Raw genomic sequence first — 24,888 nt, forward strand, 5'->3', positions numbered from 1 at the left:
AACTTGACCGCTACGACCGATATGACGGGTTAACTCTATTGCCCGTGTATAACAAACACTGTTGTGGTGCCAGGCGCTGCACAGCCTGCACGCCGTGTACGTGGAGGGGTCGGGCGGCGGCGGCGGCGGCGGCGGCGTGCGCGCGGAGCTGACGGCGGCGCTGCGCTGGGCGCGCGCGCTGTGCCGCACGCTGCGCACGCGCCGCGACAACAAGGAGGCGCGCGCGCTGCTGCTGGCCTGCAAGGACTGGCCCGAGTGCGCGCGCCGCCTGCTCACCATGCTCAACCTGCACCACCGCCACAACCACCTGCGCGACGCCGCGCTCGGTAAACGCACACCTCTATTACACATATTTTATCCCTATTTCTACTTTATTCTTTTTTATTTACCCATATAGCAGCATTAAAAAAAACGGCTTACTGCATATACAATTCAAAGTGATTTTATTCAATAAATGTACTTGAAAATAGCACTTTTCTATCAAAAACTTAAGATTCATATTATGTTGAATGGAACAAAACTAATTTAGTACTGTTGTACAGGTGTGTTGCGTGAAGTGGTAATGATCGGTGGAGGCGCGGCGCTAGGCGCTCTAGTCCCACTCGCGGCAGGAGCACAGTGTGCGGCGCGCGCCCGTCACGCGCACGTATGTGCCGCACGACCTCTGCTTGACCGACACAACGCACATAGACTCGCCTCGTCTTACAGGCCATATCATAAGTTCATAGGTAAGTGTCACGTCACAGTAATACACGTGCCAAATGCATTCAAAAAGACGATGATACACGAGTTTAAGTAATAAGTAATTTCTCAGAGAGGATAATGTAATGTTTATATTACTGACCATTTGTAGGTTTTAGAGTTTCTTGCGAGTTCTTCGTACTAAATTCTCTTCTAAATAACGATTCTTTTTGAACAGATACATGTTGTCGCGTGGCTCGTACACAACGCTGTATGTCGGATCAACTCGTGCTACTATCAGCACTGTGTGCGCTAGAAGCGGTGCCGCTACGATTCAACTACTTCGCTGCCTTCTGGAGGGACGTCGCTGCCTGCCCGGTAAGCACTGCTTATGAAAGATATATGATACTGCTCTAGTAAATAACTTTGTTTTGATTTATTTACTATCCCAATAAAATGTTAAATAGACGATCGAATTACGTGATAGTTTATTTCTTAGTTCTGTTTAATTAAATTCTACTTTTCCTTTTCAACACTAATTCAATGTTAAAATGTTATGCAAATACAGTATGTCATTTATTAACCATGAACGTTTTGTAGGCGGACTCGAAACTGGAAGAGATATTGTTGGAGTGCAGTGTTGCGGCTGAATACGTGGACGCAGTGTTGTTTGACGAGCGCGAGTCGCTCGAGGATCCCGTCATATTCCAGTTCATGCAGCATTACTATCCCAAGGTACGTTTTGTTTTTTTTTATTTATTTCAATATTTCTACATGACAAAGAATTTGTATTAGATCTTTTCTTTCTTTGACGTATGACATTAGTTCTCTTTTTATAATTTTATTGAAATTAGCAAGAAAAGACACCAGAAAAGTAAACCGATATGTAATGCTACATAAATATATTCGTTTACAGCTGGGCGGTGGCGTGGTGGGCGCTAGTGGGGCAGGCGGCGCCGGGGGCACGAGCAGTGCGGGCACGGGCGCCAGCGTGGCGGCTGATGCGCTAGCGGACGAGCTGGCGGCCGCCGCGCCGCGTGCTCCGCTGCGCTCGCTGCTGGCGCCCGTGCGTGCTCTGGCGCTGCTCGTGACGCGCGCTCAGCTGGCGCCCAACCGAGCGCGGGACTTAATGCGGGCCACGCGCGCGCTGCACGCACGCCTGCAACACGCTACCGGTACGTATACGTCCATCATCAAGATTTTTTTTATTACAGTGTCGTATGAACAGCAATAGATATTTTAGATTATAAATCCGGATTTGAGAGTAACGTACACGTATTTATGTGCGGGTGCAGAGGAGGAGACGTCGGAGCCGGAGAGCTGCCCGAGCACGGCGCGCGCGGCGCGCACGGCGCGGGCGGGCTCGGGGTCGGGCAGCGAGGCGGAGGAGGCGGGCGACTCGCTGGGCGCGTCGGGCAGCTCGTCGGGCTCGGAGGCGGGCGCGGCGGGCGCGGCGGGCGCGGCGCGGGCGGCGCCGGGCGCGCAGCTGGGCCACGCGCTGGCGGCGCTGGAGGCGGCGCTGGCGCCCGCCGCGCCGCCGCTCACGCCGCCGCCCGCGGACCCCTAGCCCTAGAACTTGCTGCTGGCGCTCACGCGCCTCTACTTCCCCAACTTATAATCGACGACGAACCGGTGGGTGCCCGTGACCGTTTCTCGGTGTTTCGATTTTGTGAGAAGGTCACGTTCGTCGATCGGAACGCTCCGTGGCGCAGCAGCTTCCCCCTCGGACTCCGGAACTCCCTCTGCTCGTGGAGATCCGCCGCCCCCCCGTATTTGATGTTACGACGTATAGTGTGACGCTCCGACGGTAGCGTGTGTACGTTGCGTACTGTCGTGTGAGGCCCGTCGGTAGACTGTTTTTGCGTAGATATAATATTGATTTAAACGTTGACGTCTCAGTTGCGAGTGCAAATGTGAAAAATTTTAAATGTTTCGGTTGTCTATTATTATATGTAAGTTAATTGTATATACATAGATTTGTGATCGTTGCGTTTCAGTAAGTATATTGCGAATATGGTTATTATTTAGTTAGCTATTGGAACGATACAGTGACTTGTATGTCTACGATTTTGACTCGCGTTTCGTGTAGTGTAATGAAACGTTCGTATAAAACATCGATGTTTAGTATACATTCCAAACTTGTCATCACAAATGTCTAGGACTCGTACACGTAGTATATGAAGTATAACTTGACGCGTCTGCTCTGTGTCAGTCTCTATGTACACACAATAGCTAAGCATGTACCGTACAGACTAACATAGAGTAGACTGTAATAGCTGGGCTCGTGGAAAAGAATCGTAAGCATTTTATCAAGCACTTAGGTAACTTTGTCGCACATGTTTTAGAACTGAACAATTTCTCTGCTCAGTAGTGTTCTATATGTATAAAGTATGACTTACACAAATCCCATATAATCATGATACGCTGATACGAAATTCATTCAATCGTTCAAAAATGATGTCGAATAGAAGAATTTCATTCTTTTGTATAATATAATGAATTGACACTTATCTTTTACGCGAGCTCAGCATCTGTAGCGCAGTATAGCGATATACCACACTTACAAACTAGTGGTACATCGTTATACTACTGATCTCAATAACATATCTTTAGTTAGAGATAGTTTGTCTGGTTACTAAGCATCTAAGGAGGCCTATCTGTAGATATGTTATGGAGACTAATTTGACGAAAACTTTGATATATCAATATACAAAGTTGGAGTATAATGTTTAGAATAGTGGTTATTTGTATATAGGTATAGCGCAGATTGACTGCTTTTTGTTGCCTGATTGCTCATTTTCTAAATAATGCAGATAAGGATTAAAAGTTCAAAAATGTGCCGTTAACAATTAAAACGTACGTAAAATAGAAGCAAAATACGAGATTCGAGATGTTGAATCCGTGGCGCATACAATTACTGGAAAATGTATAAACATTTTTTGTAAACTTTTGTGGACCATGGTTTTTATGCCGCCTATACTGTATTTGTTTAATTTTACATACGTTTCAAATTGAACTACGGCACTACAATTAAACTTTATATAATTCTAATCGGCTACTCTATTCAAAAATCGTGCAATTTCGCAACAAAGAGCAGCGACACGCGCTGTCACATAACTAAACATGACTGCATCATCTCCTTAGAATAGTCAAAACTTTATTAGTAGTTCTATGAAACAACAGTCAAGTTTCACAGGCCTACTAATTGTGATGCCCCGTGCTTTGTGTTATTTATTTAATTTGTAAGAAATTATCACATTTGTTGGCCACACGGCGATTTGAAGACTGCAAGATTTCTTTTTTAATGTGTAAATGTTTGTAAACTAGAAATCTTACGGTCAGTAAGTGTTTTGTACTTTGTATTGTGACGTCATCCCTTACTTTATAGTTTATCCATGCGCCATTTGATCTAAATACTAATGAACTCGGATAAACGCCATAAATGTGGATGTATCTATACATCTGTTTCTAACTCCCCAGGGTTTTAGTATTGGTAAAATAGCGCTGGATAAACTATAAAGATAATTTTATTGAATTAATTAATGTCGCTAGGTAGCATTTCTCTCATATTGCAGCTTATCAAAGCAGTTGTACGATTTTAATACAGCTAGATGTTTATAATTCTTCTATTTAATTTCACTGCTACCTTTTTGCTTTTTCTACTTGAATAATCGTAAGAAATTCTATGCTCATTAACGTAAGGAGTAAATGTGTATTTCAATCTTCTAAGTTATATATCCTCTGTCAGGAATTCGTAGACGTCGTATTTAAATAGTTGTAGCTTTCAACTGACGTGCATTTCTTACTTAGGCGGTGTTCACAGGACAGCACAGTCGAACGAAACCAGTTCACTCAGAGATTTTCCTTCCTACTTTTTAGAAGTCGACGATCTAAGTGGCGAAGGCCGACTGTACTGTCCCCGTGAACACCTGATTAGTGTGTTTAACTATACTGTCAGTACCTATGTGTGTGTGACTGTCGCAAAATTGATATTGTATGTCAAAATTATAATTATGTACATTTAGGCTGTGAGCATTTTGTTAATTTATCTTAAATATTATCTAATTAGTCAAAAATGGATACCCCACCCCACTTTTAGTGTCTAAGTATGGAGATGCTAACGACAAGATCAAAAATCACCCGTCCAAGGCGCGTACTTTTTATTTGTTTTAGCGAAATTATTAAAATTAGGCCAGTATGAGTTGATAGTTGGATCTTTATGTCCTTTCTAATCGTAATGTCTGTGTAAATGTTTTATCTTAAAGTATATATTTCTGTAAAATTTAAACATTTTTCTCGAAATAATCGATTTTAACTGCTATCATAGGTATTTTGTCTGGTGTAAACTTGCATTAAATAGATGGCAATATAAATCACATTCACTGCCCAGTTCAATAAGGTTTTAAATAATTAGTCAATATGAATCTTATAATCTCACGTCGTTTAGAAGATATACCTAAATCATATAATTTGTATATAAGGACATTTTACCTCCAGATTGTTACAAAAACCTGTCCATTTTATATCTTTACTAGCTGACCCGCGCAACTTCGCTTGCGTCACGTAAGAGAGAATGTGTGAAAATTTTCCCCGTTTTTGTAACATTTTTTACTGGTACTCTGCTCCTTTTGGTCGTAGCGTGATGATATATAGCCTATAACCTTCCTCGATAAATGGGCTATCTAACACTGAAAGATTTTTTCAAATCGGATCAGTAGTTCCTGAGATTTGCCCCCGCCGCCGCGGCCGGCCCGTACCGTGCCGCAATACTAATATCGTGATATCTCCTAAACTATATGTCTAAATAACACACTGTAAACTGCAAAAATAATCTAAATTAAATGCTCGTGATGATGAACTTACTTATTTTGATAAGGATATATGTATTATTGGTTATATCACCAGTTAAACATCACCCAACGAATTAAATGTTTTTTTAATACAGAAAAGTAGTTTTTGTGACTTAAATAAAAAAGCTGGATATATGTCATCGCGGACTTTTTTGTAGAACTAATAAAGACCAATGTTTTTGCTATACATTGTTCTTACTTGTATCCAACGGTATAAGCGGCGCACGCACAAATGCAATCTTCAATTAGATTTTTTTTCTGACTTCTTGGACATAAATCGCTATAACTCAGCTAATATAGTTTCAATGTATTTCAATTATGTATAAAAACCTGTCGGAGAAAATACTCTTTCTATTAGTGAAAACCGCATCAAAATCCGTTGCGTAGTTTTAAAGTTTTATGCATACGAAGGGACTACAGACAAAATGGGCGACTTTGTTTTATACTATGTAGTGATAGTGAACACTAGCATGACCTATTTACGCTATAGTCCATCACAAATAATTGTCTAGAATGTTTAAAGTGAAGTTAAATGTTGTACGTAAATCACACATGTATCGTATGTAATCGTAATCTCTCGAATATCGTATTTATCTGTACACGCGTACCGCTTCTGTAGCTACTTACGTGTAGTTGCATGTGGATTTCGCTATCGAAACAAAGCAATAATATTCAACTAAATACGAATTAATCAATAGAATAATTCTCAATTTATCATAATAATTTGTATTTGATTGATGTACCTATCGTTATAGATTATCACATTCGATCGTATTTCGTATTGAGTTACAATGCCGTATTGTATGGAGTGGCTCGCGACGAGGCGGGCATTGCAGTCACTGGGACAGTTTTATATTGGGGTTATGAAAGTAACGTGGTGCTAACAATTTGATCAGAGTGACTGGAACATAAGACAAAACATGTATTTAAGTTTGTCCTGTTTTAGAGCTTATTAATATATACAACTTAATATAACTATGCTGTAATTATCTTTATTAATTTTAAGATTATAATTTGTTTCTAATGAGGTGTGGCGTAAGATGATCGCAAACGTTGTGTGGTACTTACTGTGGTCGCATTGTACCCCATTTCGTTTTATGGCTTTGAATTTGTGTATTATAATAAAATGTGTTACTGAAACTAGAGTTTCAGTCGAATATAACTGTGTTATTGAATACAATTTGTGAAAATTAATGAAAATACTGTAAATCGGACTGGAAAGCCAAAGTAAACAGTATTTTATAATAGCGTTTTTTATTTCAAACCTACAAAAGTCCTATCTATACTAATATTATAAAGCTGAAGAGTTTGTTTGTTTGTTTGTTTGAACGCGCTAATCTCGAGAACGCCTGGTCCGATTTGAAAAATTCTTTCAGTGTTAGATAGCCCATTTATCGAGGAAGGCTTTAGGCTATATAACATCACGCTACGGTCATTAGGAGCGGAAAATGTTACAAAAACGGGGAAAATTTTGACCCATTCTCTTAGGTGACGCAAACGAAGTTGCGCGGATCAGCTAGTTTATTTCATAAAAACTAAAGTGAAAGACGTAATGATATAACTATCTCCAAAAATATAATATTATCTTATTATTTTATTTGAGAACTCTAACCTTTTGATACTGAACATATAGATTTTTACAAACTAAATTTGCCTACTTATGATTTACAGTTAAAACAATAAATGTAAGTGAGTAGTGATATTGAGAAAGAAAAAGACCAGCAATTTACTTATTTCTTTTTTAATTGAACTAATTTATTTTTAATTTCGACAGGAAATGTCTCTATTGATTTATAAGCACAATTGAAACAAAAACATTTTACATAGAAAAAACTGCATTCTTTTTTGAAGCATACACTTTTATCACATTCAGCACATTGAGATCCTATGGCTATCAGCTCACCCTTTCCTGGAGGGCTGAAGGGATCCTTCATCACATAACATGGGTATTTCAGATGTATATTCCTTGAGAATGGTGGGTTTGTGCCTTTGTACTGAACTTTTTCTTCAACATCACATGAAGAACACTTGAAATCATAAAATACAGGCTCTTCCTTTTCCTTAGTCTTTGTTTCTTCCATTTTGTCACTGAAACAAAATTATGTTTATTATTTACATCTAAAATAGAAAATAAACCTTATACACTATTACAATAAAGTATGTATTACCTAATAACAGCAGTAAAATAGTTTTACACTCATTATTCTAGTTTAGCAGCAGCTTTTTCTTTAGGAGCCTCAATTGGCCACCAACTCGGTCTAACAACTTCAAGTGAATGTTTACCAATTATAAGAGCTTTAGCCTCAAGCGCTTCCTTTATCCTAACTAAACCTAACCCATAATCATTGGCCCATGTTTTAAATTTGCCTATATTTGACTTTTTATCATCATCTGTTAAAATTGGTGAGTCTTTTTCTATTTCCTCCTCTATTATATCTTTGAATTTGAGAGGTACTATCCTTTTTCTTACAACACCTGTATGGTGTACTCTAGCTGTCAATTCTTGACCAATGTAGCACCCTTTATGAAAACTGACTCCATGTAGATAATCACAGTTGGCTTCCAAGGGGAAACAAGTCCCAGGTGGTAAATCATCAGCTCCTTCACTAACTCCTAACTTGTATCTCAGATATTTATATCCAGTTTCATCTTCTGCGGTCACTGTTTTTTCCTGAATGACAATATCTACAATAGATGGGCTTGCACTCGCGTTTATAACAACTCTGTGGCCCAAATTTGTAAGACGCGGATCCTTGTAAAAGTTAACTTTACCTTTAGGGTTAATTTTATTATCTACGTCTACTTCGGGAGATGATATAAACGCAAACAATCGTAAATTTTCACTCATGTTTGTTATGTCTACATTTCGTTTTAATTTATAAATTTTAAGATGTTTCTGTAGAGCGTTGTGCACAGTTTTATCGCATTCCAATAAGAAGGAGTCATTGCCTTCCCACTTATGGATAAGAGTGTCGTATAGAACTCTACCCTTATTATTTAGGAACATAGCATACATAGAGTTTGCGCCTTCTTCGAAGTGTTGCATATCATTGGTAATAAGCCCTTGCAGAAATATCGGTGCATCGTTACCGCTGACTTTTATCAATGTTCGGCTTTCCAGTGGATATAGAATCCTAGTCGGTTTCTGACGAAATACATTTCGGACAAATTGTCTCGACACTTTTTGTTGAAATAAGAGTTTATTTACCTGATACAACATCTCTTACTGATCGAAATTCTGTATTTTATTATTCGTATTTATAAACTATACTGAGTGTTACGCATATTTCTATTCAACAAGAATTTCTATATTTATTTTCATTCGATTCACAGTGACAGTTTGAGTCAATTTTGACACACTTGACACAGCTGTCAGCTGTTGCAAATGTTGCTGTTAGAAAAAATAAGTCATAAATATTACTGAGCCTAGCCGCTCCATAGTAGAAATATAATAACGTTAAAATATAATAATAGTATTTACCTACTTATGATTTTATTTTAATTGTATTTATCGATATTTATTCCTTTTTATAGTTTTTCTATTAAAAATACGATATGATAGTGACCGCACTTCGATTTCTCTATCGTAGCAATATTTTTAGCTAAATACTTTTTAGTTTAATGATATACGTGATACCTAAAAGATTATTATCAGTTTATGAACTATACCTGTAATACAGCCTTTACGTGGCGCAAGGTAGTTAATATCTATTCGTAAATGGATCAACACCAATATTATGGCACTGGTTTGTGTGTACTTATAATTAAAACGAACTTTAAATTAAATAAAGGCGTTTATTTACTCATAACTTAATAAAGTAATGTCACAAAGTAATAAAAATAATCATAAATCTTTTAAAACTAATATTGACAAGCACTGTTCGCAAATATGCTCATATTAAATGTTTGCATATTTAAAAAGTACCTGAGTCAAAAATATACTCCAAAATATTTTCCGAAAAGCGGCAGCTTGAAGCACGATTTAACAACATATATTTGGAAGTCTATCAATGATTTTCAAAGCGTTCTTGTGGCGTGTACGCCATTTCAATTTCTTCGGTATTGCGTTGAAAGGCCGTCCTCACTGGGGTGACCATGAGAGAGGTGGGGGCGGAATCTCCTTGATCCACTGAAGCTGTGACCAGTTCCGTGGTAACAGTCGGTTCAGATTTAATTGAAACATTGTCTCCTTGTTCTGGGGATCGCAAAGACTTTTGCTGTCTCTTCAAATGAGGAATGATTTTCTGAAACAGGTAAACATGTTTGCCTTATTATGAAAATCGGAATTAATACTTAACGGTAGGTAGTATCTCAATTCAGTAGGTATTATAACTTACATCTTGAGGGTCTTTGCTAAGATAAACGCCTGTGCGTTTGACAACGAAGTCAGGGGCGGCAAGACATCGCGCTAGAAGCAAGGCGGCCGCGCACGCCCAGGTAGCCCACACGCCGGCGCTGGCGGCTCGAGTCGCCGCCGCACGTCCACCCATGCCCCACGTCGTGTTCCAACTTAGTTCAAGGAATGGGTTCACAGCTGAACAACTGTAAAACAAGGTTTTATTTTTAAGTAAGCAGCAGCTAGCTTCACCAGTATTAATTAATTAACCCACCAAGCTTAGGCATTTCGTCAGAAATCCGATAATTATTATGCATCAAAATTATTCCTCGAGTAGGTAAACTTTAAAGATTAGGAATTCCGGAAAATCTAACTCTTAGTAATAAAGTATTTAAAAATGTATAATTATTTAGTTTAGCAAATACTTTGATATCACCTGAAAACCGAAACAACATACTTACGTCGTAGAGTTGGTGACGTCAAAGAAAGCTTCACAGAAAGCGTGTAGTCCTCCGTTAGTGAGGGTGAAGTTGTGTCCTGTGAGACCGACCATCACCAGGGCGAACAATAATGCTGGCGCCAGAATACGCCACGGTTGAGTCAGCCTTCAAAAACAGAAAATAAAATTAATAACCCAGTATTAAGTAAGAATTACGTGTTAATATTATTTTTCGAATTTTTAATACGGAACAAAATACTGTCTATTAATAAATACTTATATTTGGTGGTAAGTTTTAAACTAACGCTGACCGATTACATATTAGCGGGGTTAGTATCAATTTTTATGAAAAATATTCATCAATTGTACCTAGGTACCTATTGTTGGTTATTGAGTCTGATATGCTAATAATTATGCCCCCATTTTGTCCTACATAGCTTAAATCGATATGCAGAAAAGTTGATATGATGTGGTAGACCATAATATTGAACGGCCGACCACCCAACAGGCGAAGCTTATTCGTCAAATAATTTACAGACATTGTTAACAAGATTTTCTGACACTTCTGTTTTGTTAACCTCATTGGATAGTTGCCAAATGTTACGCGTCAAATACAATGTTTGTCTTGTTAATTATTTCCTTTGAGTTTGAAGTTTATTTCGATTAGTCAACGTGTGGTTCGTCACAAATGTCATTAACGTAATACACTCTTAACTTTCCCTTTGATCATTATCACGTTTTGCTTTAACGCAATTAAGGTTTTGCAAGAGGTTGAGTCTCTGATTCAAAAAGGTCGCCAACCGAAGCAGCACCAATAAAATTGATTCTAAACCTTATCATATACCTACCATTGAATGATATCGATCGATATGAGTATACTTAATAACATTACCTAGTTTATTTGGGTTACAAGTACTTAATTTTTCATACATTTAACGTGTCATAAATTGATATTTCGCCAATATTTTCCTTACCCAGTTCGAACATGTCCACCGCTAGCACACATAGTGAATAGCGTGATCCATAGTAGAGCGAAAACGGTGGATAGAAGTGGCATGTACTCAGCAAAGAGACAGTCGCTGTCTTCCCTGAAGAGAGTCCTCGATATGTCCAGGACATGGCGGTGGGTTTTGTTTTCTGAAATAAAGACGGATAGTTAGCTAATGATTGAACGTCGAAAAATTGCTTCCGTTAGAAGAATACTGTCGTATCGAGTCTCGGTTTTACAGATGAAACTGCGTGGTGAGAATGTTTTAAAGTAACAAATAACAATTGAAAATGATGGTGAATTTGTAAAAATCTCCTACCAACATGTTCCAATTAACTAGTTCTCAAAAGAATTGTATTCAACATTTTCCTATGGATTAAGGAACATACTTTCTTTATAGAAGATTGAAATTGAAACTAGGTCTACTTGTATATAAAAAAGTAATCATAGTATTTTTATTTCACACGCCTTTTCCATTGTTCAGTTATTTTACGAGTTGATTATGTAAATTTTTAACTGCAGCACACGAGGAAAAAACAGTTAAATATTATTGTTCATTAACTACCGCTTTACCGTCGCTTGCTATCAGTAACTTACCGTGGGATATCGTCACGTTTGCTTCGACTGTTGAAACCTCGTTCGCATCAGCAGTTTCGTTATCTTTCGCTTCTCTTTTCACTTTGTCCATCGTAACATTACCAAAAGGTTGAGCATCATCAGTCACATTCTTAAATTCACGAGTTCCATTAAAGTCTAGTATGTTTTGAGCCTCTGGCAACTCTACATAGTGGAACGCCAGTTCTCGGGGAAATAGAACGCAGTTGTTGTCTACCAAATCCATGGTGTTCTGTAGAAATACGTAGTTCAGTATGCCGAAGACGGCTGCTAATACGTACAGTATTAGGTGCCATGCTGTAACAAGTAAATTTCACGTTTCTTTATCTTCTAATCTAGATCTGTAATCTGTATGGCAAAAGATCGCCTAACTGAGTAAAGCCCTAAAAACCCTAATTCCAAAAGATTTAAAGGTACTTAGACCGTGTAATATTTTCCAACGGTTGCTATAAGTAATATAAGCTATAGATATCTCCGTTATTAGTAAGTAAGTTACGTACCGAGCCGGATTTTTTTAAAGGTTAAGTTGACGAAGGGTTAAGTTAACTTAACTTCCTAACTTCGCTAAAAATTTTCGTAACGATTGCAGTACAATACTTATAGTTTCATATGTTTAAAATTCAAACGGCCTCAACTAGGTGTGGTGTGCCAATGCGTGAGGTCATAGTGACATAAGACCGATAAACGATGAGTACATAGAGATACATAGATATATAGATACAGTCGGTGTCCTGCCGAGTGCGGCGAGGATTAGTCGGCTTGTCTGACTAACCTCGTACCTCGGGCCTCTTGTGCAATCAGCTTTGTATGGGATAATGATGTTTAATTGATTATTGAGTATTGTTACATGATGATGATTGGAACAAAAAAGGTCGATTGATATATTGTTTACAGTTTTTTAACTTAATCCATTCTGATTGGAAGGTAGCTGGATTATCAGAATCCTTAATCATTGTACTTGTTTTGTGTCCGCGTCGAAGGGAACTTTACATGCATACAAACTACGTAAATATATAAGTACAGAGTTCCTTTGAATGATATCGGAATCAAACTCACGACAACTTTCATATAGACAGTTGCGTGATGACCTACAATTATTGCGCCCTAAAAGAACACTAAGTTATAGACGATGCGGTCTATTATAGCGCAAAGCTATAACAAAAAAAAAACTTGTTTGTAACGCAAAATAAAGCTTAACTTGCCTAACTTGGAAAATCTTCAAAACTTTTAAACCGATTACTTTTTTAACTACTGTTTAGTCCTCTTTTAAAAAGTGGGTCAGTAAGTACGCATTGCCTCAACTTTATCACAAAATTACTTTATGATAACACGATAATGTCATTCAGACAACTCAAAAGTACCAAGATAATCTTATGAAGTCATCAAAGTGTAGGTACTTCAAGAACGATACTTTAACGTTTCGTTAGCCATTAACACTTATATCTTATGTTTCAAATATATTTTTTTGCGTAGTTATCTAGTCCAGTTTTGATGACTGGAACAGGTTTCTAAGCAGGCAAAGTTAAATGAAAATGTAGAGGAAAGTTGTAGTCCGTGCGAAAGATTGTACAGCGGTTATAGTTTAGCTTTCATAAGCTACGCTAATTCACAAGATTTATTACAAAGGTAGATTCGACCCCTCAAATAAATTCTACATCCACCTATTATCACAAATCTAGCCCCTTTAATACCATAACTGTGAGGATTAAGAATACGAGGAAACGCGTCTATAGATGAAAATCCTGAGTTATAATTTCGTTGATTCGTCGTGGTACAGGCCCAAGTAGTATCATATTTTACCTTTCCAGCAGGTGGTGTGCCTAGACGGCCTCTCTTCCAGGTCACAGTAGTCGTACAGAAGAATCGTCATCTTTACTTCACTTCGTCTTCATTTTCTGTAACATACAAACAAATGTTGTGTGCAACCGATTGACAAAAAATGATTTCCTTCTGTGAGATGTAAAACTAAACATTTTATTTTCGAAAAATAAGGAGGACTAAAGAACAAGAAGTAAAAAAACCCTCGGTATCTATTCTGTGGTACACGGTGAGACTGTGTCCTTTTTTTATTAATAGACTAGCTGACCCGTGCGGCTCTGCTCGCGTGAATTTCGTACTGTTGCTTATTCGTTTGAGCACACGAATTGCGAAGCACTACCTACACACCTACACATAAAAATGCTAACAACTCTTTTGTCATCTAATGGTTATTTACGAAAGGGACCCGAAGGGCACACAATGTGACACAGGCTCAGGCGCGCCTGATTTCCTGTGGTTACCTTCTTTTCCGCTCTCGTCTGTATCCGTACCAGTTTACAGTGTAAAATATAATACCTTATTATAGACTGACCATTGCTTACCCGTCTGGATTCAGAATATTATTATAGGTACAGACAGACCTATCTGTGCCGCAGCTCTTCACACGCGTAATAATGTAGGTATACTTGCGTTGATACGTCCGAAACCGCGTAACCCGTAATTATTTTTTATATATCATCCGTCGTTTATTTTTTAAAACTTACCACATAGTCTGTTTCATAGCTATCCAATTTATTTCCTTAATGCAACCAATTAATTTGGTTACGTGTTACGAACTACAACGTCATCTGTTAGTTGCGGCGAACAACGACAACAAACGAAATTACTCGGTTTGCCATCTAGGATATCCCGACCGCACCGGAACCACGTAAACCAACATTTTTGTGTAATATATCATACAACATTTATGTTTGAAAATCTTATAAATGTATAGCCTGTTTCAAAGGTATTTTTTTAACAATAAAGCAATGAAAATAAATTAATTAGGAAAAACATGCTGTGTTGCGGACTATATCGCCATCTATTGGTTGGTGCGAACAGCAGGTATCGATACGGCAGGCACCGCGTTAACCATATGCGAATGTTGTGAAATGGCTTGCAACGCCATCTATGGTCTCTTTAGGGAAACGCAGGTTCAAACGAATTCTACGTATTTTATTCAATTTTCTAAAAATCTATGAAATTTTATGCGATAAAAAGTATCCCAATACTTGCTCCACTACTTATTCTATGCATATAACAAATGTCAGTGCATTCTATCCGGTAGTTTTTACGTGATAGCGTAACATACAGACGGAGGACAGACAGACAGACAGACAGACAGACAGACAGACAGAAAAGAAAATTATAAATTGCAGATTCGGTATCAGTATCCGTTACTAAACATCCCCCATTGGTTTTTTTTTTAATATATTCAATGTACAGAATTGACCTCTCTACAGATTTATTATAAGTATAGATAGGATCTCTTTAATACACATGTTTTTTTTATGGCCTAGCTATAAAGCAAATCCTATTTTGTTTTCCATTATTGATGGATGACATGACAGTAACCAATTGTAGGTGTCGATCGATCTTCGTTATGGGACAAAACACCATTAACTAAGTAGAACATTAATTATATTTGTAGGTCAATTAGCGTATTGAATTCTATTCTCTCTGGGGGCACGTGGCGAATAATTTATTACATCGTTTGAATACCTTGGGATAACAACACCTTAAATTATGGCGAAAGTAGGACACTGTGAACGTAAAATTACCAATCTTGCGCACACAATGGGTTATTTTTAAGCTGTGGGAGAATAAATCAAGCGAATTGTTGCACTCAAAATTTACGACTTTCGAGGAACTTATAACTCAAATTATTGTATCTCTAAAAAGACTGCCTTAATTGTTGCTGGTAAAAAGGTGTCCGACCCGGATCGGTGTTTGCGTATTTCTATGGTTTTCACTATCTTTAGGGTTTCTTGGCCAAAAGGTAAAACCCCTATTATTAAGTCTCCGCTGTCCGTTTGTCAAGATGGTTTGTTATAGTTTGAATTTCCTCCGACTACGACGATCGAGCAATGTGGCACGCTCTAGGGGATGCCTATGTCCAGCAGTGGACAGTTATTGGCTGATGATGACTATTTCCTACTTAATTGCAAGGACAATTTATGTACTTATTGCATACAGCTCCGATGAGTTGTTCCAATTAATTACATACCATAATAATTTCCTTAATCTCTAACACGTGACACGCATTTATTATTCAAAGAAATATTCCTTTTTTTCTAAAATCAACATGACTGTCATCTAACATTGAAATAATCGTCATGTAACAGAAATAATTTTATTACTACAAGGGCGTAAGGGACTGGTCTACGACGTCATGTGGCGAATATACTGACAGAAATAACTACAGGAAATACCTGATGTTATGGGGAACGTTTATGTATAGTTCGATAAATTTGTAACACTGTGTGTTGATTTAGTTTGCTGTGTGAAGATTCAAGGTTACTGAAATCAGTAAAACGATAGTCTTCCAATTCAAAAGCCCTCCAGGGTTTTATATTGGCAATAGCAAATGGAGAGTCCATCGGTAGTATGTATTAAAAAACCTCAATATCTCTCGCCGTATCAATATGAAGCAGATAAAACTCATTTTGTTGCATGCAATTTCTAAGGAGATGAAGAACGACTCTACCTAGGTGAGGTGGGTAATGCTGTTTTCTGCAAAGCTGTATCGTATGCTTGATAACTGCAAATATAACTCAAGATTTTTATTGAGATTACTCAAGTATAGTAGTATTAAAAAATGGAAAGACCAATTGGGTATTCTAAAACTGATTCTAATATGAGAGATGGGTGTCGCCGCACCTTTGACTGCTAGACGATAAAGCAATGACAGTTGTCACAAAATAAAATCAATTTAACAAAAAAATACGAGGAAATCGATTCTTTTATTCATTTCCTACAATGTGATACACAATAAATGATGTCAGACATATTTATTTACATTTATTCATTTGAAGCTTTGTGTAGACATCGGTATATTCAGTAAAGCGTCTTGGTTCAATACTCGCGCCGAGGTCACCCACTTCGGATGTGGTGTTTTTCGTTACTATGGCATTGCTTTTAACGCAGTAAATAAAGCATTAAGATTTATTATATTATTTCGGTGGTATATATCAGATCATATCTGTGATTTCTAGCAAAAAGGTCAGCAGGTCTATTTGCGACAGTATGGAGTCGAAAATAAAATTTGATTGGTTCGAACAAAATGTTGTATGTAGTTTTAAATTACAAACTAGCGCGTGATGTAAGATTGGTTTAAAATGAAAATAATTTACATCAAATAATCCTTTTACTTTCTCTTTATCAGATCCTGTATGACAAGATGTATGGATGTGAATGACGCAAAGGAAGTTTGTAAAAATAATATCAAGAGCATTCTCTGGTCTCTGCCTACCCCTATTGGAAAAAATTGCGTAATTTTAAGTATGTATGAATGTATGAACGATATTAATACATCAAATATCGCTCTAACAAACTAGTGTTAGTCAGAAACGTAAATAAATTGTATAATTTCCCGGGAGACCGAGTGAATTGTCGGTGAGAATGTAACACATATGTGTGGCTGATACAAGTGTTTATTGTTATAGTTATGTTAATTTATTGTATGTATAGTATTATATCGTTTAGTTTGCTTTGTAGCGTGACGGTCAGAGCATTTTCAATCACAAAGATAATGATTGCGAGCAAGCAAAGAATAACTACTCTCAACTGTGGTACCTTAACTTTCCCATGTCGATTTTATCAACTGAAAAATATGAGTGTTTTCACTGATATTTGTATTTGGTAGATGTATAATTCATATAAGTGATGTTTTTTTAAATGAAAGTCTCGATTTAGTAGCACTTTATCATTAAACTTAACCATATTTGTAATTAAATAATGAACAGGTAGAGTTCATGACAAAGTAAGTTCTACATTTATGTTGGTCATTTTGGTTCAAAATACAGCTGTTAATCCTTCTGAATAAGGCAAAAACATAGAACGTGTGTTTGTGGAACAGCAATAAGATTTAATCTCGTTGACAAGGACAATTGACGCACTAAATTAACGCAGGACACCAACAACAACCATAAAATTCAGACATACCTACTGTGTGTGAATTTAAGTGTATTTATTAACAGATTCAAAGTCAAACAAATCCTTTACATATATCATTGACTAATTCCATTTTATTGCATATATTTTATTTTTATTATTTTTTTGGTACCTACGTGTCAAACAGGTTTGCAGGAATCATTTTTGTTGTGTGACAACGTAGCTTAGGAACTTATCTAATTATCAAGTATCTATCACAAAGATGTTTGAGAATTTATAAATTGTGTGTCACAGACACTAAATTTATAAAAACTATGTTATTATACTATGTTCCCAGAACTATTTAGTAGCTTTACATAAATAATATTTATTAAAGTTATGTTGCAGTGTAGAACTGTTCTGTTTAATGTATTGTGGGTATATCCTGGTTCTAAGAAGTTCTCTTTAAATCAAACGGCGCTTGTTCTTCAATAAATAACGCGATTGATCCGTGTTGAAATAATAAAAATTCTTTCGAATCGTTCTGACGTTAACCAAACAAATACTGGGATCGAAAATACAATCCATTAGTTCGCACACAACAGATGTGGAGGATGTTGGCGGTTCAATATATTGCACATTACACTCTATCAATATAAATACTTTGGTTAAAGAACTGAGTGTTTTGCAACAACACCAATGATTGGAGCAGAATGCAAGTAGCAACTTAAAAATTTAGGAAACAACAAAATGCAGAATTTACCGACGATGTCGTACATAGATAATTGCACATACGTATATAGGACACATTTATAAACATTACTGATTAAGAGATATGTATTCCAAGGTAGGGTCTTTGGAAAACTGCGCTAAATTTAATTAGCCGATGTAGAGCGAATCTTTATAGTAAATAACATTTCAAACGTATAGGAAATAACACTACATAGCAAAAAGCGTGAGTAGGGCTGTCCATATCAACCTAAGTCTTGCACTATTAAAATTCAGACATTAATTTCGGAACATCTAGAGTATGTTGAAACATAATGCAATTGATTTTTACAATAGTTATACGTACTTAATCAAGATGCTATATAGTGGCTATAAATAATTCTATAATTAGCAGGAGTACGTAGGAGCAGGAATAGCTGAAACGAAACAGGAAACTCGTGAGGAAAACACATTGAAATTCATGTTTTGAATAATACATAGAGTCGTGGAATAACACCTTATAACTTGGTATTTACAAGTCCAGAGGGGGACAATAAATTGGAATAGGAATAAATAGTCATAAGATAGATATTTTCAATATCATCGACTGCTGAATAATATAGACTGTAAGCTGCCTCTTAGGTTTCGGTGGTAGTAAACGACTGCTTATGCGATTAACAAATCAGGCAAATTGCTATTGGTTTTTTCTTATTAATATTGAAATAATCTTAATATTAACCCAAATGCTACACTTTCGGCAGGGGAAAGTAGAGACCAATTTAATTTGAATAATTCGTATTTGCAATTTGTATTTTCGTTAGGTCCTTCAATTGCATGTTAATTATTATACACAACCCATACAAATTTTCACTTTAGCATTGACTTGAATACACATCACACTTGTTATAAGTGAAAACACTGTTTTTTAAAAACGAAAAAGCTATTTGTGAATCGTAAAACGTAAAAGTAGAACTTGTTTTGTTGTTGAATAACGCATTTAAATGAATTTTAATAATGTTGCTTTATGGTACACCTATTTTAAAAGACAACTCCCGGGCTAAGAATTTCTTTTGTCTCGCGGGAACTCTTACAAACATACAAACAACGGACGCAAAGTCACCTCACGAACGAATTCCTACCTAGCAGCGCTTAGCTTCCAGTCCTGCACCTTACTTATCTTTGGTTCTATCGGGCTACTGTCAGGATAATGGATGATACTAAAGATTGTTCCCACCTGTATAATGCGCACTTGGCCGTTATAAACAAACTCTTGCTCAGTCTCCAGATTTATTTTATTTCAACGAAACTGCCGTTGCCGAATATCCGTCGGAAGGACATGAATACGTGTTCAACCGCATGTAGCGTAAAATCGTAGGTCTCTTTGTTTACGTCTTCAAGAATTGAAACTAATATAAGGTACCCGCGGGTATTAAGGCCTAGCTAAGGGAGATTTGTAATAAAATTAAGAATATCCAATATAATCAACCAGTTTTTATAATAATCAGTCATGTACTTATATTACTACCGAGTTTAAACAAAAAATAGCTTTTAAAGCTTAAAACTAAAACATTATATCACTTTTAAAAAAACGCTGTCTTTAGGCCTTATTATAATAGGGTAGGGTAAAAAGGCCTATACTATAAACTATTCAAAAATCAACTTAAACTAAATAAATTAGTATTCTTGACATCAATAATCATTAACATAAGGCAATAGAAAGCATAGTAGTCTTAATAAATTAAAAAAATGTCCTTATTCGCATCCATCAGGACATTGAAAATCATCAGTATATTCTGCAGTCAAACCGACACATTCTTCGTGGTACCACTTAGAGCATCGCGAACATTACCTCATAGCATCATCCATTCTATCTTATTTGCAAGCATGACAGTACCGATCATTTTTTTTTTGTGATTTATTTTTGTCAGATCGCCTTCTGACCACAATGCTCGTTTGGGAGGCATCGTGACTGTAAGCACTAAAAACAATAATATATAAATTGAAAATATAAACTACGTATATACTACCACTAAAAAACATTTTAAAAACACGCTCCTACTTATATAGCAGTTAAAAAAATAGGAGTATAATAAGGCCTATTGTAAAATTTTATAGGCCTTAATATCCGCCAACCACCTATTTACAGAAAAGAATAATAATATAATTTTTATAACTACAAGTCTCTTAAAACGGTAATTTACGGACAAGCATACATTAATTAATAAGCGGACAGTCAATACAGGTTTGTAAATATGATATTTTCTAAACAACTTACGTTTTACTAGAGTCAATTTTTATAATTCGTGCTGCTGAACCGCACTTCTGAATGATTTCGACGATATTTGCGGGAGGAGAAGTGCTAGAGTGCGTCCGCCACTTTGCAGTGACTTATATACGCTCTGAGCTTGTGTGACAGTAATCTTGATCGTCAACTACTGTATTTCGTACGTTTTTTGTGATTTAGGCCTTATTACCCGACAGGCCTTAATACCCGCAGGTACCTTAGATCCTGATTCACAGTCACGCCTCTATAATAAGCATCTAATGTCATTACGCAGTAAATCTACGCTATGTGTTAATGTATGTGTAGACATAGTGTATTCGTAATCTTGTTAACGGCAGGTGACGTAATACACTCATTTAATATTCGGCTTTTTATAGCCACGGTATATGCGCGGGAGCACTGCGGTGTTCAATGTTAAACAATCGTTACTTTGTTATATTTTATACGGTAGAAGGTTACTGAGAAATCTGAGAATTACTTCGTATATAATATAGGTTTGCTACACGCCCACGGTCTATGGTCATAGATTGTGGTCATCAATTTTGTTGTTGTGAATGGACCTCAATTTAAAGCTATTGATTCACATTCGTTGATTTTCGGCTGACTAGTTTAATTACCTAAGTATAGGAAACCAGACACATAACTTTAGAGTAGAAAATCTGCCATAATTAACTGAATGACTTCGTGAACATAGAGAAAATTTATATTCTCTTTTCTGTGCTAAAGGAGCCACGGGCTCCCGGGGTTCTAAATGCTACATTGTAGGGAACAGAACATTGTTTGTAGACTGTATGTATCGATAACATAATAAATTAAATTGAACCCATTACTGTCCCACTGCAGGGCAAGGGTCTCCTCCCGTAATGAGGGAGGGGTTAGGCCTTGAGTCCGCCACGCTGGCCAAGTGCGGGTTGGGGACTTTGCATGCCCTCAATAAATGTAACATAATAAATTATTTACAAAATATTCTTGAACACTTTTCGTCAATATTCGATACGGTATCACCTGTTTTAAAATGCAGATGTGGACGTGTAACGCTACGCTATGCTACATACCTACCTATTTGTGGACATAGAGCTAGAATATTATACCAATGTATACTCGCACATAATTATGATTGCTCGCAAGTGCAGTACAATTGACACGGTTAGAACAATTAACAGTATGTTGCAGTCAGTCACCTTCTCACAGTCATTTGTACGATAAGATAGGTAAATGTGCAACGTTCGAGTACCAAACAACGAATGAAATTTTTAAGAAAGGTCGACTTATTTTTAAGAAATAAATCTATACTAATATAATAAAGCTGAAGAGTTTGTTTGTTTGATTGTTTGTTTGTTTGTTTGTTTGTTTGTTTGTTTGTTTGAACGCGCTAATCTCAGGAACTACTGGTCCGATTTGAAAAATTCTTTCAGTGTTAGATAGACCATTTATCGAGGCAGGCTTTAGGCTATATAACATTACGCTACGGTTATTAGGAGCGGCGTAGCAACGAAAAATGTTACGAAAGCGGGGAAAATCAAACCCATTCTCTCTTATGTGACGCAAGCGAAGTTGCGCGGGTCAGCTAGTAAAGAATATGTAGAGCTATAGTAAAACGAAATATATTTTTCTGTCCTCTAATTTGTCCGCGTTGAAACATTTATTGATGTGAAATTAATCCTATGACGATCCAGGATATAAACTATCTGTGTGCCACATGTTATTGAAATTCATTAAGTCATTTTTTGTGAAAGAGCGGCAAATAAACATCTATTCTCACAAACTAAGCATTTTTAATACTTATTAGAAGTTTAAGTGGCGTTAAAACCACGAAATTTTAAATATTTTTTTAGCTATTAAACAACCTGGTAAACTTCCAAAGTAAATCAGAATTGATAGGCGATAAATCTATTTTTATAAAAACGTTCTTGATATTGTTTGAACTCCGCAACATCTGCGGCCGGTTATTAGCTTAGTACAGTCATCTCAAGGGAACACTAAAATATCTTTTGTGTCATGTCATACAGGCAACCTAGGTATTTGTCATAGGAAAATTGTTATGTGAGAACATAATAATATAATTTATATTTAAGACGAAATGTGCACAATTGAGCGCCTGATCCATATTTGTTCTCTGAATCTTTATAATTATGATATCCTCCCAGAGCGCGTTTATTTGTCTCAGTGTAAAATAGGTCAATTTGCCATTTATCTAGGATTCCCCCTGATCTGTCCAAGATTATAGAGCGTGTACGAAAATGACCAGCACTGATAAACCTGGCTTTAGGCTCCGAAATCCCGGTTTTTCGAAATTCGCTTTTCTGTTCATTTTGGTCCAGTATTTCAGAGTACCTACCTAATACGTATAATTTATTTCAAGTTATTTTAGATATTCAATCCAAAGCAATTTCAATGTGACTCTCAAGTCATAATAAAACACGACCAAAGAACAATGGGACCAACTATACCTAAAGTTTCAAGGAGCCACCTAAAATATTCCTTTTTGTTTTATGAAACAAAAAAAAACCTGTCTTCAACCGTGTTTGTTTCGGACCATCTTTCTGGCAGTAACCTATTAGTTTTGTATCTCCAAAACAATGTATCTTATTCGGCCTCAGCATTCAGCTTATTTCGAGGACCCATGTCTGTAGCTCTTCATCGATTGTTCAGAGGTGCAAAGCTAAAACCGTGACGTCACACTCTGGCAAGCGTCTCGGCGTCGCCTGAGCTCCAAGGTCAGGGATGTCAACAAGGACGAATTGGATACGCATTAGGGCTGCCTACATCTGTTTGTATTACCTTTGTTTAGCGAATAATACGAAACGCCCGCCTAAGGATTCTATGTCTTATTTTCAAGGATATAGGGCTTGTTTAAATTTAAAATAAATTTGTGTGTATAAAGGGTATGATTCATGGAATATGCAATGTTTATTCCCTCTTATCAGTCAACGAAATAATACAACGGTGCTTCGATGCCTATCATAACGATAACGATTCGGTTTTATTATTACCTACCTATATAGCAATCAAGTTTTGATTGAAATAATGAATAACTGCAATGTTGTTTATACATGAACCACAATTTTATTGAAACGTCTTCTCATATGAGGGTATTTTTCATAATAAACATAAGCATGATTCTGCTGGTATAATAAAAATTTCATTTTCACTTCAATACGCAGTGGTTCCATCCTATTGATTTATAAAATTAAATGTACTACAGCAGTGTAAAACCAGCATCACGTATTCATCTCAACTTAAAGCTCATTCAAGTGGAATCATCCTTTAATAACTTATTCTATAACTTGAAACAAGCATGCGCCTACCTGATCATCAATAATATCCGTTCGGTGACGATGCAACACCAACAACATAAAAATGTTCACATTTTCATTGATAAAAAGTAATTTTGCAACAAAATATGAGCATGAGATTTCGTATGAGTCCGAGAGATATCACACAACTATTCTACCACGCATGCCGCGTTGACTGACGCTAATAGAAGCCAATTCTATGTGATAAGACATTTTAGTTCCGAAACCCGCTGCGGTTAGCGAATGCGCGGCACAGAACGAGACAACAGGAAAACACGCACGGAAATCAATACATAAGAAAGAGACGGTTATATGTTTCATGCTCCTGTTTTAATAACCTCCGAACTTTTGACAGCTTTGTTTACGTGACGTAACCACATGATGTCATGGTAACCCCGCCATTTGCTATTTCAACCGGTTTTAGCGGTAGTTTTGTTTTGGTAACAAAGATTGCGAAATACTATTTGTAGTTCAGATGTCTGCAGAACAAATTTTAACGTTAATTGGCTCTAGAGCCTGAGGAGAAACCTAATTAGCACTGTTCAATGATTCAATTAACATACGATAGTGAAGAACTACAACTTGAGAATAACTTTTTTTTAAATCAGGGTTAAGCAATCAAACAGCTAGCAATAAGCTACAATATCAGCCAGGATTAGGACACCTGGTCCTGAAATAATCCTGGTATCTTTTGATAAACAATACAGGTCTGCTATGAATATATATACGCATGAGTAAGTAATTCTCACGTCAAAATGGCTAGGCTAGTAAGTATATCAATGCTTAGGTACTAGCCTAGCCA

The 24,888-nt window shown here is 36.8% G+C and overlaps 3 protein-coding genes across 3 annotated transcripts in view; 1 reads left to right on the forward strand and 2 right to left on the reverse strand.

Moving 5' to 3' along the window:
* puf (ubiquitinyl hydrolase 1 puf) overlaps positions 1 to 6,776 on the forward strand; it is a 34,935-nt gene extending 28,159 nt beyond the window's left edge. Inside the window, exons 52-57 of the mRNA XM_076127138.1 lie at positions 74 to 326; positions 543 to 728; positions 920 to 1,059; positions 1,282 to 1,416; positions 1,598 to 1,856; positions 1,977 to 6,776. Of these exons, the coding sequence (XP_075983253.1) occupies positions 74 to 326; positions 543 to 728; positions 920 to 1,059; positions 1,282 to 1,416; positions 1,598 to 1,856; positions 1,977 to 2,248 (1,245 nt within the window). The 3' untranslated portion in view covers positions 2,249 to 6,776. The remainder of the gene's footprint in view (positions 1 to 73; positions 327 to 542; positions 729 to 919; positions 1,060 to 1,281; positions 1,417 to 1,597; positions 1,857 to 1,976) is intronic.
* Positions 6,777 to 7,480: 704 nt separating this feature from the next.
* Positions 7,481 to 8,918, reverse strand: LOC142981315 (iron-sulfur cluster assembly factor IBA57, mitochondrial). The gene is made up of 2 exons (XM_076127139.1): positions 7,700 to 8,918; positions 7,481 to 7,619 (listed from the first exon to the last, which is right to left on the reverse strand). Exon 1 carries the CDS (start codon positions 8,749 to 8,751, stop codon positions 7,732 to 7,734), a length of 1,020 nt encoding a protein of 339 aa, XP_075983254.1. The 5' UTR covers positions 8,752 to 8,918; the 3' UTR covers positions 7,481 to 7,619; positions 7,700 to 7,731.
* A 388-nt stretch (positions 8,919 to 9,306) lies between these two features.
* LOC142981111 (uncharacterized) lies at positions 9,307 to 24,279 on the reverse strand. Its single transcript, XM_076126795.1, has 7 exons — positions 24,099 to 24,279; positions 13,710 to 13,804; positions 11,892 to 12,206; positions 11,281 to 11,443; positions 10,329 to 10,472; positions 9,869 to 10,073; positions 9,307 to 9,775 (listed from the first exon to the last, which is right to left on the reverse strand). The coding sequence occupies exons 2-7, from the start codon at positions 13,777 to 13,779 to the stop codon at positions 9,539 to 9,541; spliced, it is 1,134 nt and encodes a 377-aa protein (XP_075982910.1). The 5' UTR covers positions 13,780 to 13,804; positions 24,099 to 24,279; the 3' UTR covers positions 9,307 to 9,538.
* Between the last annotated feature and the right edge of the window lie 609 nt (positions 24,280 to 24,888).

This window comes from Anticarsia gemmatalis, chromosome 19 (assembly GCF_050436995.1).
Source record: "Anticarsia gemmatalis isolate Benzon Research Colony breed Stoneville strain chromosome 19, ilAntGemm2 primary, whole genome shotgun sequence".
NCBI lineage: Eukaryota > Metazoa > Arthropoda > Insecta > Lepidoptera > Erebidae > Anticarsia > Anticarsia gemmatalis.